The sequence below is a fragment of the Thunnus thynnus genome, chromosome 4 (assembly GCF_963924715.1).
Source record: "Thunnus thynnus chromosome 4, fThuThy2.1, whole genome shotgun sequence".
NCBI lineage: Eukaryota > Metazoa > Chordata > Actinopteri > Scombriformes > Scombridae > Thunnus > Thunnus thynnus.
In genome coordinates this window covers 17,824,237-17,840,678 of record NC_089520.1, presented here as the reverse complement: position 1 = coordinate 17,840,678, position 16,442 = coordinate 17,824,237, and the positions used below count along the sequence as shown (strand labels likewise).

Below are 16,442 nucleotides of genomic sequence, written 5' to 3'. Positions count from 1 at the left end.
GAAATCAGAGATTTTAATTCTAAAAAAATATTTATTGAAATTTAACAAGTTTACGATGCATTTATTTATGCTATATTTCTCATTACAAATATTGGTCAACACTGAGATGTTTCAAAAGGAGACTGTTCCACCTATTATTTGCCCACTTAGTCATTATACCCACATTACTGATGATTATTTATCAAAAATCTCATTGTGTAAATATTTTGTGAAAACGCCAGTAGTCATCCCTACAGTATTGCTTTAATACCAATATAGAGGTATAAAATTTTGCCACTTAGACCTATTGAAAACACAAAATCATTGGTTGCGGGGAAGAAGTTAGTAGATCAGGCTGCCAGATGATTAAGAAAGTCATTCAGCCAAACATAATACTGAAGAATAATAAAACAGGATGTGATGTTCTGGCCTTTCCCCTGCATAAAATTGAATATACCAGTTGTATTTAAGAACCGCTGGGTGGCAGCAACCTACCCTAAGGCGTGTAGTGTATCGGGAATTGAAAGGAAGAAGAAGTGGCGAATCGGTGTCCGCTACAGCAGCCGAAGAAGAATGCTCGCCTCCATTTTTGCATTAGCTTAGTATATAGAAGCCATCGACGACCTGCGCGACAAACCTCCGCAATATTAACACTAAGCACGAATAAGAGCCAAGGTGGGTACAGAAAATTAACATCTACGCACCAATGGTGAGGTATATAGTCAGAGTAGTGTTATGTTTTTTGAAAGCTGTTGCTTTATGCTGCCTAGCTAAAAGCTAACGCAAAGAACCCGGCTTTCTTAACGTGAATATTAGCTCTAGCTAAGTTAGCTCCGATAGCGTCACCCTGTGACTGGTCTCTTGGGTAAAGGTTAGTGATAATGGGCTTTAGCTGGCTAATTCAATAACGCTACACTTGCCACTATAATGCGGTTGTTCATTTGAATTTCTGTGTTTATTTCCATGCAGTCATTTTCAACCCTAACGCTATTTGTTTATGATGTGGCGTAGATATGGAAGGCCTAGCGATGGCTATAATTAGCGGGCCATCTACTGTGGACCATCATTAGAAACCACACCACCCAGTGTTACTTCCCTCAGGTTTGACATATGCAGCCATCTTCTAAGTAGCTTCACTGTAGCACGGAAATAACATGGCAAACAACATAAGAACGACCAAAACACTCACCTAGTTTACTCAAAGTGTGCGATCAAAGTCCAGCTCTTAACAGCGTTATTATTATGGATATGCATGCCATATTCAAGCCAATAGTACATTCATCTGCCTTTTATACAGTGATGCAAACATTAAATTTACCCTTTGCCTATAGATAAAGTATTGTCTGCAAACATGTGGGATGGACCAGGGCCAGGGCAAGGACCAAGGGGAGGACCACCCTTTCGGTAAACAAGCATCATTCACTTATAGATTTAAGACCATTTTTAATTTAGTAGTAAAAAAATGAGCTTTTTTTTTTTGCAATAATTACTATGTTTGTCTGTATTGCAGTATGTTAGGGGTGGGCAAAATCTGCTATCACAGCATATATAGTTTTATAATGTATATTGTGATATATGTAAGATTCTGTGGAAACTTCATTGTGTGGACTGTTTTTAGATAAGATAAACAAAAAATTGCTTGAAGTAAATACCTAACAAAAACCATGTAAATCTAGATTTGCTCTTAAGAAGTCTTGCTCATACACTAAAAACATTCCCACACTGGCATAATATAACATGAGATATTAAAGGTGAACATTCCTCTGTATTGACAAATGAAACAAATAGGGCTGGGTATCGTTCAAAAATTTTCGATACTGGTATCGATACCTTGACTTTGATACCGGTTCCTGAACTATGCTTTTTTCTATACCAATTTTATAAAATCCATTTTAACAAAAAGAAAATTACATTACACATTATGGTACAAATCTTTAGTTTTATTATTCAGCTCCTAGGTAATTTTAAACTATAAAAATTATAAACCATAATTTACTTATGGCTGGGCACAGCAGAAAGGGCTGGGAAGCAGCTAAGGCTAGCAAGGACGCTGCTGCATCCCTTGCTTGGTCCCCTGGTCAGCCAGTCACGGAGGACGGTGGGGAAGATTTCTGCTTAGGTCCACTGTACATTGGGGAAGAAAAAACACTTACCTTGGCCACTTGTGAGGTGTTTCACCTGGAGAGCCGCTCCGCTGCCGTCGTGTCTTGGTTGCTATCTTCCCTCAGAGCTGCAAGGCTAGTCGGGATAGCATGTACGCGGCTCCCACTTCCAACGTCACATGTAAAAAAAGAAGTGGCTGAGCTGTAAAGGTGGCTGCTAGCACTGTTAACAGCACTAACAGAGCCTACAGTGCTACTGGGGTTGCCGGAAGGGTTAGCAGCTCAACCTTGAGCTGCTTACTCACTGCGGTGACATGGGGAAGAACTGGAGGGTGGGCTCTATGCTCCCGCAACAATGCCAGCCCACCACTGCTGGTCGAGGCAGCTTTATTAGTGGCCACTGCTGTAAAAGCAGCGCTGCTCGCCCGCGCACTCCTTGGGTATTGTAATTTGGTACTAAATGACAAGGCATTTCGCGATACTTGATGGTTTTGAAGCAGTTCGATCGGTGCCAAGTATCAAAGTTCGGTACCCAGCCCCATCTTATCATATTATTTATCATCATATGACCCAGCCTTACTGTATGTCTGTATTGTGAGTGGTTGGGCAATTTTGAAAATGAACTTGATTTTTATTTCCCTCATTTTTTTGTTAAAAGCTTTATTCCTTGATAATGTGCATTTAAAATAAATCATTAGTCTAATGTGAAAAAATATGAATGTACATTCCAGCGGTGATCATCGTGGAGAAACATTTGGTGGCAGAGATCGTCCCATGCCTGATTATAGAGGTAGAGAAGGGATGAATATGGGTCCGATGGGTCATATGGGACCAAGACCTCTAGATCTACCACCTATGGACATGAGGAGGATGGACGGTCCACCAATGAGGGGACGTGATATGGGCCCAAGGGATATGGACCCACGTGATATGCGTGGTAGAGAGCCGAACAGAGATTTTTTAAGACCTGGGGAAGAGCCAGACTTCAGTCTCAGAAGACAGTATGAAGCGGCCATCAGAGACAAACTGATGAATTCATCTGGTTTCCCGGGACCCAGCAGGAACTCTGCTGACATGGGAGGGAGAGGAATGCCACCGCGAGAACCAAACAGCAGATTTATGGACATGAGAGACAGGGACACATTTCATTACGACATGTCACGATTCAACAATCCCAATATGGATGGGAGAAGAGGTTTTCCCATGGACCGAATGGAGCGAAACGATGGATTTAGGGACATGCGAGATAGGCCCCCAATGGGCATTGGCAATACTGATCGTTATGATATGGACATACCGCCACGTGAAAGGAGAATGATAGACACTGACAGAAGAGGAGGACCACCTTTCAACCCTAGAGGAGGATTTGACTCTGATATGGATTTCAGAAATCGTCCTGGACCATCAGCTGAATTTAGAAGTAGAGAGCGCTCTCCCTTAAGGTTTGGAAACAGTGACGTCCCTCCAGTGGACAGGGCAAGATCTGACATGCCTCCAGATGTTAGTGGGCCCCAAAGACCAGAGTTTATGGGTGCAGAAGACCCACTCAGAGACAGAGATTATCCAGATTCAAGTAATAGTCCCCTTATGGATTATAGGAGTGGTGAAGAGATGACTCTTGCAGAAGAATGGAAGAACCGTCGAAAGGATAAAAACCCTTTCTTAAACGTGAATGAAGGAGTGGGAGGTGTAACTGAACCCAGCTTCCCTGGAGGTTTTGGCAGAGATGTGAATGTTAGAGATCCACCACCATTTCAAGAAAGGGATAGGCCCTCTACTGAATTCCCAGGGAAAGACGCCGGCTTTCCTCACAGTGACCACTTCGCTGCTATGAATCTACCGTCAATTGGCAGCAAAGTTCCACAAGGCTGTCCACTCCCAGAAATAAGTCCCCTCACTGGCCCTCTTGTTAGAGAAAATGAGAGTAAACATTGGCTTGGAGAAAGGGACCCAAAGCACAGTCAGAATAAATCAAATCGAGATGAAAGGCCTCCTTACCATCAAGAGAAGAATCGACCCTCACATGAGACTCAAGAGCCAAATGATTGTTTTAAAGGACTGAAAGATATTCCACACAATCAAGGACCTGCTAGGAGTAAGATGGGGGCAGAACGTGATTTCCAAAGCAGCAGCACAGAACAGACAAGAGACCAAGACTACAGGGACATCGATTACAGAACAGGGTCTGGGAGAGCTTTTGATTACAAACGCGAGGAGCTCCAAGTGCCAGAGAAATTCATCAAAGAATCTAAACCAATCACACCTTCAAAATTTAGTGAGTCTGGTTCTCAGGTAGGTGTATTTTTCATCACCAGTATTTGTACAAAAATGTTTGCATTTTGTGATATTTTCATGTTTCATAACTGGAATTTTAATCAAAATTTCTGTGAAAGGATCAAGATTATAGGAATGCAGCAGTGGAGGACAAAGTTTCCAATACAATATCCATAATTGGTATTCCAAAGACTGCTACAATGGAACAGGTAATAATCAAACAGAAAAGCAACTCTGTGTTAGTTATTATGGTTACCGGACCTTGATTTTTGTGTTGTTGGTAGTGGGCATAGACATCCATGGCTTAACTTTTAACAGACTCATTTATTTTGATATGTTCTTTTGCAGATTCTTGGTGCCTTTGCAGTCCGTGATGGTGTGCCAATGCAGGGGATGAAAATCAAAAATGTTGTGCCAGGTAAGAATTAAGTTTCTTTGTGGAACTGTTTGGGGCAGTCGATCGCTAACATGTCCCTCGACATTTCGCTCTTACGACATTTCGAACCTTCGCATTCTTTCTTTTAATGCTCCTTCGTTGCTTTTGTTGTTCTTGCCCTGTGTGAACCCGCTCAGTAAAAAAGAGTGGGGGGGTTCTCTTATGCCATCCTTTTTCATGTCAGAGGATGAAGGGTTATTGGCAGCAGTTTGAGGATTTACCAAGGATTTAATATTGGCAGCTTTGGAGAGTCATATCTGATGTCGGTCACAAAAGATCAGTGATATGTGGCTCACTGAATGTGTCCTTCAGAGACAATTTATCCAAGTTCTCTGATTGAGAAAAAAAGAATGTCAACAAACTGAAATGGAGGCCGCCTTGTTAGTGCTTTGTCCAACCTACTGATCTAAACATCTGCTTTAGAGTGAAAGTTTTCCATAGTGGATCGCCGTAGACATTGTTTTACATCATGCCAAGCCTTTTAATGAAGATTATGTTTCGAAGGCCATTCGTTTTGCATAAATATATCAAAATGACGTCACAGAAAAAGTTGTGAGGTGCCTTTTTGCATTTGATATAAACATGAATATTACATTTTTCTGTTTTCACGGTGAAAACCATGCAGTCGTTCACTGTCACTGGTCTGGAATATCTCTCTGTTAAGGCTTGGTTTTATCAAAGCCTTTCATGGCAAAGTCTGATATGACTTCAGTCATCAGAAGACAAATCAAAAATCAAACAAAAATTGTTTTCCTGAAAAGGTATGTATGTCAGTAAAGGTGTAAAACTTCGCTCGCAGAAAAATGCTCATTGATCTCGATGTATTCACGAACTGTCTTTTATGTTTTAATGGGTGTCGTTACTGGAATTGACTAACAAAAACCCATCTGTATTTCAAATGCTGTCCCCAGGTTACAGCTACGATACCGCCTATGTGGAGTTTTTAAACCTCGAGGATGCAGTCCACTTCATGGAGTCCAACAAGGTGGCCTATCCTCGTCACTCTACGAAGGCCGCCTCTCCCATCAGGATTACGAGGGGTTGAGAGGGCATTTAGTAGATGGGGGAGGAAGAGAACCTGGGAGGGGGTTTCTGCAATTTCAGTGAACTTGCTTTGGTTAAGGAAATGGAGATATCAGTTGTTGGCATTTATTGATGCTAACATTTTAAACCCTGACAGTTGGCCCTTATTTTATATAAAAATTAATTCTAAATAGTAATCAGCAACGAGATGATAGTATTACAGGTAACTTGTTTAGCCCTTTTACAGAAAACATTTACTTTAAATTTTGTGTATAGGCATAGGTAGACATAGGTTACCCTTTCTTTGTTTTCTAGCCCTAAATGTTTTAGAAATTTTCACATTTTAACCCCAAACTGCCTAACCCTGGATTTACCAGTAAATACAAAAGTTTGGAGAGAGAAAATATCTTTAGTCTTTAGATGGGATAGTCTTAACAGTTAAGAAGTTTTATCATTTTAGGATGACTTAACGACAATGTTGACAGTGAAGCTTCTGTACTGAGCCAATGTTTTGTTCGTGTGTGATTAGGTTTTGTAAAGGAAGAGGATCAAAAGGAATTGTTACCGCTAGCAGCTAGCAGCACTCTTTAAGTCTTTGCATTTAAAGAAGCCTTTGAGTAGCCTGCAAAGTTTCTCTTATCATGGAAGCAACTGGAAATTTGAACACTTTCCTTACCAATGCCAATTAGTGGGCATTCAGACTGAGAACAACCCTGCATTAAAACAGAATGAGGCTGGTCGGTGGGGGCATGTTTTTTCAGGTACCAGCGAGACACAAAATTGGGTTCCAGGAAGTCTAATTTGAATAACAGGTCCATAAATTTGAAGGCTTATCAGATGACAAAACACAGCAGTGTATGATACACTGACAAAGCATTTTATAACTCTTGAAGGTTAACATGGCCATAAGCTGCCACGACCATTATGTAAGAGATAGTGCCTTGCTGAATGACAGTATTGCAATCCGGTGAAAGTTGAGGCCAGATTTAACTTTTTTGCCTAATAACCCTGTGTGTTTGTGCCAGAGCACTCTGTGTTTGCAGCCTTGCGGACTAGCCTCATTCAAATCAATGACGGTGCTGCATTTTCTCACACAGGGCTAAACTTGGTCTGAACGCATCCTTATTACTGAGAACTCTGCGGTTACGGTTTAACTGGTAACATACAGTACATGTTTTTGCTTGCCTACTTCAGAGGAGAAAGTTGCCACATTTGAGATTAGCTTGGAAAAAAATCTGTTCTAATCTTAGGACAGGTAAAGCATTGCAGTGATCACACCTTTTTAGTGTAATTTTGCTCAGTCATGTATAGGTGTACATTGCTTTGAGGGTTTTTAGCTACACTAGCTGTGTGACTACGGTTGACAAGGTCAGTTGGTCTACCACTTTGGTCCAGACTGAAGTATCTCAACAAGTATTGGATGGATTTTTGGATGGACTTTTGCACAGACATTCATGGTCTCCAGAGGATGAATCCAATGACTCCGGGAATTCCCTGAGTTGTCATCTAGTGTGACCAGCAGGTCAAAATATTCACTTATTCGGTGAAATATCTATCCATCTCTACATCTATCACATGGATTGGCACAAAATTTGGTTCAGGTGTTCATGATTCCCAGTGGATGTATCCAAATAACTTTGGTTCTTTTTGTACCTCTTGGTGATACTTTTTCTGTAGCAACAAGCAGGTTGACAATTATGGTTCCAAGTGAAATTTTTCGACAACGGTTGGATGGATTACCATGCAATTTGACATTTGTGGTCTTTGTGAACTTTGATTCCCTGACTTTTTATCTAAAGGTAATTTTTATTTGTCAAATACTTTGGTTTATCTATTTTATAGTTTATTTTTCTTTACGATGAGCATTACAGCCTTACAGAGCTGCTGGCGTGGCTCTTAGGATGTTTTCACACCTATAGTTTGTTGACTCTGGTCCGAATCAGTGGATGAGTTGCTAGTTTGTTGCATTTTCCCTTTGGTTCGGTTTGGTTTCAAAATTTTAAACGAACCAAAATGTATCAACAAAAGCCATGTGGGAGTTGTCACTCCATTCATTGGTCAGAAATCTTGTGGGGTTGGCGGGCAGAGAAAGGAGTTTGTTTTTCAGAAACAGCAGATAGGTTACTACAACATTTATAAAGGACTTGATTTTCCTTCTCACCTCTGTAAAACAGAAAATAAATGTAATGTATGAACCATAGCGCTCAGAGATATGAAGGTGTACTTGTTCCACACAGGAGGGTGGATTAGGCTAGTAAAATGGTCTCTGAATGTATTTTCTATCAGCAATAGAGTGTACTGTTGTTATTATTTAAATAAACAGCATCTCTCTCTCTCCTTGCCTCTTTGCTGCTGAAAGACGCACAGCAGCGGCTACTTCTCAACTGTTCTTATTCTTATCCATATTCTTATTAATAAGAATAATGATAAGTAAAAGCTAAATCAAGTGCTTTATAAATGGTGTATCTGCTGTTTCTGACCACAAACTATTTATGTTTTTCTTTTTTTTCCACGTTGGTGCCCCCCAGCACGGCAAATTGACTGTTGCCCCATGGCACTCTCTCGATATATGGATAATCTGGCCAAGTCTTTGGGCCATATACTAAGTCAAAATATGCAAGCAGAATGGCACATTTGAACGCACCTCAAGGCAACATCAAGAGAACAATGTGAAGACGTGCTGCCTTCAGTTGGCTGAAGAGGAGGAGGGTGCATAATGCACAGCGCAGCTGGCTACAGGAGCTTGTTAAATCCAACAAATGCTCAGTGCTTCCTGCGGTTGGGTGGGATGTATGTCGGATCATGTTCATACCACAACCGAACTGTACCAGAGTTCATTTGTAACGGGATTGAGATCACCTCTTCAACAAGGTCTCGGCCTGGTTGTTTTGGTCCACACCAGATTGCGATTGCTGTGTTCACACCTGCCCAAATAAACCGCACCAAGAGGGAAAATGAACCAGAGTTGGATTGAACCGAACTAAACAAGGCAGGTGTGAAAGCACCCTTAGTCTTGTCCTCAGGTTTCAGTGACACTGTGGCACAATTCTTTCACTAATTCAAGGCATTTCCAATAATTTGACATCTTAGGAAGAGTTCATGTCCTCTTGTTGGTATTCTCTTGAACTTGTCGCCACTGGGATTTCAACTTTCTTTTGATTACTTTGGGCAAATTTCTGAATCAAGTTCTCATCTTGACATGGTCAGTGCAATCTTCAGCACTGGCCAGGATTGTTGTGCTTTTATCATGTCTCTAAAACTATGGAGAAGCACCTTATTTTGTGGTAGATGGGGATCAGTGGAATTATTGCTGAAATGTGTAGGAGTTTGTTCGGCTCTGTCATTGCAACAACTTTATATTTCACTTTTGGCCTATATTCTGCAGCATGAAGTAGCTCAGTTTAAAAACTAGATGATGCAGATGGTTGCGCAGTCAATAACTGAAATGACATCAAAGATCCAAATAAAAGCTACCATGAAAGATAAGGATGGATTTAGCTTTGTGCTTCAGGGTGTGGTTTTATGAATGGCGTCAATGCTTAAAACAGTTATGTGCAAATGGGATAGACTCTGAAATGAACCAGTGTTAATCCATTTTTGACCTGCCAAACCTACATCAAAAAAGATGGATGTTATGGATGGGCAGTACTATAAGTTTGCAGAGCACTTTTACATGTGTTGTGAGCCTCCCTTTGAAACAACTTATCTCTCTCTTTTACAAGTGCAGTCTAGTGAAAATATGGTATTTATGATGGCATAGTTTGGTTTGTACACCTTAGCTGCTGAGAATGTGGCTCTTATTTGGCTCTACAAAGTCCTGTTGATTTCTTTTGGATATTATTCTATGACGTGAGTCTTCCTTTAACAAGAGTCAGATGTATATGGAGTAGAGCTGAAATCATAGACAGAATATTAACCAGCAACTATTTTGATAATCAATTTTACAACTCTTGTTTCAGTCCATTTTCAAGCAAATATGGGAAACTTGTCATAGTTCCAGCTTTTCGGTTATGAGGATTTTCTGCTTTTCTGTGACTTGTGTGATAGAAAACTGCATACTTTTGGGGTTTGAACTGATGGACGGACAAAACAACCAATTTGTGGATGCCACTTTGGGCTTAAGAAAATTGTTTTAGGTTTTATTCACTATTTTCTGGCATTTTTTTAATCAGATGATTTCTCTTAATTGATAGAATAATTGGCAGATTAATTGAGAATGAAAATAACTGGTAGTTGTAGTCCTAATTTGTAGTTCCCTTGAAACTATGTAGCGTAGAATGGGGGCAAATGGCCTGCATTAAGTATGATCCTGGATCTGGGATTTGCACACCACCATAAGTATTTGCCCATTTTATCTTCAGCAGTGAAGAGGAGGGCTAAACCTGCCAGAGTGCATGCTGGGTGTCATTGGTATTATTTTAGATATCGGTCACCTGTGTAGTATAATGCTGACTGATCTTTTCTGTTCTCATTTCAGGGATCCCTAAAGGTTGGCACTAGAACAGTTTCCATGAAGTACTTCCAGCCAGATGAGCGTGAAAGAGGCGTTCATGTGAGTGTAATTAAAGGAAAATATAATTTATCATTTCTTAGTGATTTACCATAAATTCCCAAATAATGAATTTGAATTCCACAGTAATCCTTCAGTACATCAACATAACCATACCATAATCCCCATTGGTTCAGAGTTGTTTCTCTCTTAAACAAAAATACTGGTATTTGTTGATTCATGAATTCTTCGCAATTCTTTCTTTCTGGACAAACATACAGCACAAACAACAAAAGTATTGACGCACTAGGTTTGCGTAAACATCAAACAGCAGCAAAAAAAAATAGTTAATAAAATATACTGTAGTAGTTAATAAAATATACTGTACCAGAAACAAAGGCTTGTCTCTAATAATAGCCTGTCCTAGATAATTGCCACTAGCTGGGCCCAGCCAGTACTTGAGAATTAATGGTATCCATTCACCATATAGATAGATAGATAGATAGATAGAAAGAACACCATATTGTTAACCCCACGATAGTTTAAAAGTGATTAAATGTCCCTTTCTTCCTGTCTTTGTGAATTAGGAATCAGATCACAAACTACCTCAACTCCAGGAGCCCCAGTTGCCCAGACCTGATCAACCTTTAGAAGAGTTGAAAACCAACCTTAATGGGTCCAAACCAAAAGGCCCCATGGAGCCATTGTCCCAAAGCCAGTGGCAGCGTAGCTCTGACCTGACTCCAGAGGCCTGGCAGCAGCAGGTGGACCAACAGCTCCAACAGCAAGAAAGAGAGCAGCAGGCAGAGTCTTGGGGCAACCGCAACCCTCCTCATCACAGTTCACACCAATCTGACTCCGTCTTTAAAGACAGTAAAAGTATGTTGACTAATGCTGCTGGTTCATTTAACTTTGTAGCAATAAACCTTAGATATCCATTGACATATTTGTTCATTCATGTGCTATTTTTACAAATAATTGACTGTGTTCTTTCCTTGTGTCCCTGTACAGCCATGATAATAAAAAATGTGAAGCCGACCACCACAGTAGAGACTATCCTGAAAGCCTTGGATCCTTTTGCATATCTGGATGAAAGAAATGTCCGTCTCGTCAAAGCTAAGCCACCTGGAGCAAAGTGCTTCTGCTTTGTTGACATGGACTCCCATGAGGTACCTGAAATATTAATGATCCTAGTTTGCGGTTGATTATACTTTCATATTCTATTCGGGTTTGTTAGTATATTCTTTGTCTGGTGTTTCCTTGTTATTTTCCAGCCCTTATTATTGTGTCTTCTTTTTTAGCAAGTGACACGTCTAGTTGAGCTCCTCACTAAACCCAGACCCCTATATATTGATGGAGTCAGAGTTTATGCTGAGGTTGCAAAACCCCTAAAGAACCAAAAGTAAGTCATGTTGCAAGGACTTTCTTATCAGCCATGTCTAGTAGAGAATTCCCATCTCCTGATGATCTTCTGTCTTTTTCAGTTTCAGAAGAGATTTTGATAAACCAAACACTTCTATCCTTGGGTATCCACCAGAGGCCAGCATGATGGGGGTAAGTTGTGGTCTTCTTGTACTGCTTCATAAAACTGTTTTAAAAAAAATAAGTGGATCATCAGAGCTCTCAAATGACCTGTACTTTTTGTCCCTGGAATTTCAGCAGCAGCAGTACTCACAACCACCACCATTCTTGCAAGGACTGCCGCCACCCAATGGTGCTCCTCCTGTAATGCCAGGTGGGACTTCCTCCTCACACACACATCCTAGTATCTTCGTCCGCATGCACTATTCATTATTACAAAACTTGAACATAAAATGGTCTTAAGTAGTCTCTCATTTTTGTGACCAGGTAATTTGATGACTGGAAGCACTAATCCAACTCTGTCATCAGACCCCAGCATTAGCCAGGTAGGTTGCAAAGCAAAAAGCAAACATGTGGCTATCTTGTCTCAAAGCTGGACAGATAACTGTACATTTCCTATAACGCCTCATAGGGAGTTGGCTACAGTGAGACTCCAACTTTGGATCCGTCATACCAGGCCGTTGGACTTCATGTGCCCACAGACTCAGCTGGGATGTCAGCCGTTGCAGACGGATCACAGACCTACATGTTAGGTAAAAAACAGACTGATCATTCAAATCCAGTAAAGTGTTTGGTCATCCTCTGTCAGTATTGGTGTGACATTGTAGCAAATGAATCCAGTGTAGCTCTGTATTGTATATTAGCAGTAGTAAAAGGTGTGACAAACACCTGCAGGTTTTCTGCACTTCATTTAACTTAAATTTAATATTTTAGCTAAGTAAGATTCAGAGAAAATGTCTTAAATGTATAAATAAGGATTAATAGGTGCTTTTAAAGTTGGAAGACTTTTTCAAGTTAAGAGTACAGACAGTCTGTGGGAGTTTGTCATCTTTAGTTCAGTTTTTTACTACCTATTTTAGAACATCAGCTATATTTGTAAATGGTCACATAACTATCTCAGAATATTAGTGTTTCTCAAATGGTCCAGACTAAGAGTGTACCCTAGTTTTCATGACCTACTTTAAAAGATCAGTGCTCTTAATATCTCCTATTTATTTGTTGTCATATCTATTTGCCATAATACCTAAAGGCTCTGACACTCCAGACGTGTCCAACTACCTTTACGATGCCACGTCAGGCTTCTACTACGATCCTGAGACGACGCTTTACTACGACCCTAGCTCTAGAGTGAGTATACAGGACACCACAGTGATCTAATGCTTTCTCTAGCCTATAATTAGACAAAAGAGAAGCTATGGAGAAACATTGTTGTAATATTATTCATCAAGAGTTATTTATATGCTGTAGTCAGTAACCTACCAGAGAATAATTAATACTGTCCTACCAGTTCTGATCTGCCAAAAGTAATCTATCACCCAATAAAATATATTCATGGACCAACATTAAACCTTATTGTCTGACGAATATGAAGTATGATTGATCTTGCAATTTGCAAACTGTCTTGTAAAATGTGAGATTATATTATAAATGTTTTTCCTCAAGGTTGTGTGTAACAGTTGTGACTTTGTGGTTTAATCCACAATCAAAACATACACCCAGTAACTCCCCAATATTATTTTGGTAACAAGGGTACTTCCTCCTGCTGGGACTGTTGTCATAGTTCAGAATATATTTATGAATTACTGTCTGGAGGACGGGGATTTTGTGTGCCTAAGTAAAGTAGTCACTATGTACATTGATAATAGAGGTGTTATACATATGATTTGTAGTTACAGTTAAAGCTCACTCATGTACTTCAGGAAGTTAGGTGCTAATAAAATGTGATCCTCAGCTGGTTGCTAAAACATATGGGTTCCAAATGGGTGACTTTAGTTGGCATTAAGATTATTTCTTTTATTTTTCCTATCATTTTTGTGTATAGTACTTCTACAATGCTCAGAACCAAGAGTACTTGTACTGGGATGCAGTGTCAAAGACCTACATCCCAGTGCCAGGAGGGAACTCTGCAGAGGCCCAACCTATGTCGATGACCGCCGAAGACCAAGCCATTCTTTCTAACCCAGCAGCAGATGCTCCACTGGAAATGAAGAAACCATCACTGCCTCCACACACCACAGCAGCTTCTGCTCCTGCCGGCTCTGTTTCAGAGTCTGTTGCAAGTGCTACAGGGACTGCTGAGAAGAAAGAAGACGACGAGACCGCTAAAAAGGACAAAGACAACAAGGAGGAGAAGCCAAGAAGTCTTGCTGCTGTCAAGGTAGGGCTTCATTCACAGTACCAGTGCACATAATTTGAAATGCATATGTGTAAAGGGAAGGTAGTAAATACATTTGTTGCTGTATGCAGATCATGAAAGATATGGAGCGCTGGGCAAAGATCCAGAATCGTCAAAAGGAAAGCGTCCGCTCCCCCTCACCATTGCTGAAGACTGGAATGGATGATGACAGGAGGCAATCTAAATCAGCTGACGCTGGTTTCGCTATTTTTGAGAGGAAGGTTAGGAATCCACTTCCAACAACCATACATCTATTTTTTTCTGAACATGAATGTAGATATAATAACAGATCTGCAGTCTTGTAAACATTTTTGGTCCTATTCTTTGTCTACGTCCTCAGATCTCAGGTGGAGACGATTTGTTTAAAAAGCCCCTTGCCCCCCCTAAGAAAGATGAAAAGTCGAAGGTAAGAGCTCTAATGTTCAGTCTACTTTGCACGCCTCATAAATCTAACTGCATGGCATCTTTAACATTTGTCTGGTTTAAATCCCAGCGTCCAATGGGCTCCCTTGGTCTGCTGGCATCAGACTATGCAGCTGGAAGTGACGAAGAGGTGGAAGAGGACAAGGAGGAGGCAGCGAAGAGCAGTCAGGGCAGCCAGTCGGATGACAAGGAAGACAAGCTGACAGATTGGAAGAAGATGGCCTGTCTGCTGTGTAGGAGACAGTTCCCCAACAAGGATGCTCTGATCCGCCACCAACAGCTTTCAGACCTGCATAAAGTACTGCCTGTTCATATTTGTATGAGCTATAGTTGATAGCGACCCTATAGATATAGCCTCTAATACTTGATGTATTATTGTCTCAACAGCAAAATATGGAGATTCACCTTAAGATCAAGAGGTCAAAGAAGGAGCTAGAGGCACTAGAGAATCAGGAAAAAGAAGTAAGTGAAATTAATGGGGTGGAAAAATATGCTGCCAAGTGTATCATGTTGTCTGTTGATTCCTAAAGTTGCCATGTGTCCTTCACAGCTGAATGCCAGAGAAGTTTCCAGGTCACCAGAACAGAAAAGGAGAAAACACCATCACCAACAGCCGCAGCATCATAATACCTGGGCTGGAAGTTCCAGGTAGGTGCACTCAAACAGAATGTGTTATTGAGATGATAAAAAATGGAAAGCATTTAATGGGTTTAACAGTTTGTTCTCTATGCTCAGGGAAATGAATAAAGTCAGTGAGAGGCCTGGTTTAGGAGCAGAACCTGTCCCGGTAGGTGTGAAGCTCTACTTTGTTACCAAATTTCATGAGTTGTTTATTGTTAGTTTATTAAACCTTTCATTGCACTTTTTGTCTTTTAGAAGAGGAAAAAGAAAGAGCCCGTCGTTTGGGACCACGCCACCTACAAACAAGCAGTGCGCAAGGCCATGTTTGCACGGTTTAAAGAACTCGAGTGATCTGATCTGAACACATCCTCACTTTTATATGTGAAGAGTTACTCGGACATGCTTTCCTGCCTTGGCAAGAGAAATCCCTTTGACTGTCTTCACTGTTTCTCTGCCTTGGGACATTATTACACTTTGGAGTTTTCTACACTGAAATGAAATGGAAAAATAATGTAGCCTAAAAGGCACATTACATGGCTACAACAAGTCAAAAACAAGAACTATTTGATGTCCTCGACGATGGATGTTGTATAGAAATTGTTCATTCATCCCGTTAATTTGAATATTTTTGCCCATGTTTTATGTGTGGCCTGTGTAGAATTGTGAAATGTGCCCAGGTTGTCTTTTTGAAATGATACTGTCACACTGGTCACGGTTAAATTTTGTTTTAAAACTGAAGTATTTTTTACACTTTCATTTTGAATTGATATTGTATGTACACATTTTTAAGTAAAAGATATGATCTAACCTTTCTGGTTCAAAAGTGTTTTTCTTGCGTGTCAATCTGCTCACGTTTATAGCTTAAAGGTATACTATGCAAGATTTTCCTAAAAGACAATGTATAGACTTATACAAAAGTAATCCCCCTTTATCATCACTTATGACCCACTAGAAGTGTGTGGTGGTGTATTTATCTGCAGACACCCTGCCCTCTGCTTGTATTTTCTTATTTTCCTATTACTTCACAGTGTTCAGGAAGCTTCTGGGTGTCAACCTTTCAGCGGTGGGTGCAGCATGCAGGGTGTGAGGTCAGGAGTCATAGTGTAGTGAACGGGTCACATCGTCGTGTCTGTCTCTCTTATCTGCTCTCTGTCTCTGTTTCATGAATGTGTAAAGAGCTTCAGGTCTGTGTGTCTGCTCTACCGAGGGCAGGGTTGAGCCACACACACACACGCAGAGCAGAAAGGCCACAGCAGACAGGATGAAGCTCTACATTCACACAAAATCCAGCAATGCAGCACCTCCCCGCAGGGTTGTGCGTAGGTGTGTGTGTGTTTA

The 16,442-nt window shown here is 40.6% G+C and overlaps 1 protein-coding gene across 1 annotated transcript; it reads left to right on the top strand.

Annotated features, from left to right (window-relative positions):
* The first annotated feature begins 505 nt into the window (after positions 1–505).
* On the top strand, positions 506–15,911 carry rbm6 (RNA binding motif protein 6). The gene is made up of 23 exons (XM_067587093.1): positions 506–654; positions 1,311–1,383; positions 2,813–4,373; positions 4,475–4,564; positions 4,704–4,773; positions 5,703–5,776; positions 10,292–10,366; positions 10,891–11,182; positions 11,315–11,472; positions 11,605–11,705; positions 11,788–11,857; positions 11,963–12,038; positions 12,152–12,210; positions 12,297–12,417; positions 12,915–13,012; positions 13,707–14,042; positions 14,132–14,281; positions 14,401–14,466; positions 14,554–14,781; positions 14,871–14,945; positions 15,034–15,131; positions 15,219–15,270; positions 15,360–15,911. The coding sequence occupies exons 2-23, from the start codon at positions 1,331–1,333 to the stop codon at positions 15,453–15,455; spliced, it is 3,999 nt and encodes a 1,332-aa protein (XP_067443194.1). The 5' UTR covers positions 506–654; positions 1,311–1,330; the 3' UTR covers positions 15,456–15,911.
* Positions 15,912–16,442: the final 531 nt, after the last annotated feature.

What these genes read in the sequence shown, in the direction of transcription:
- rbm6 (XM_067587093.1), top strand. Translation starts at nt 1,331, where the DNA reads ATGTGGGATGGACCAGGGCCAGGGCAAGGACCAAGGGGAGGACCACCC. An exon ending in AATCAAAAATGTTGTGCCAG is followed by an intron (nt 4,774 to 5,702) that starts GTAAGAATTAAG and finishes TGCTGTCCCCAG; the next exon opens with GTTACAGCTACGATACCGCC. An exon ending in ACTTCATGGAGTCCAACAAG is followed by an intron (nt 5,777 to 10,291) that starts GTGGCCTATCCT and finishes TTCTCATTTCAG; the next exon opens with GGATCCCTAAAGGTTGGCAC.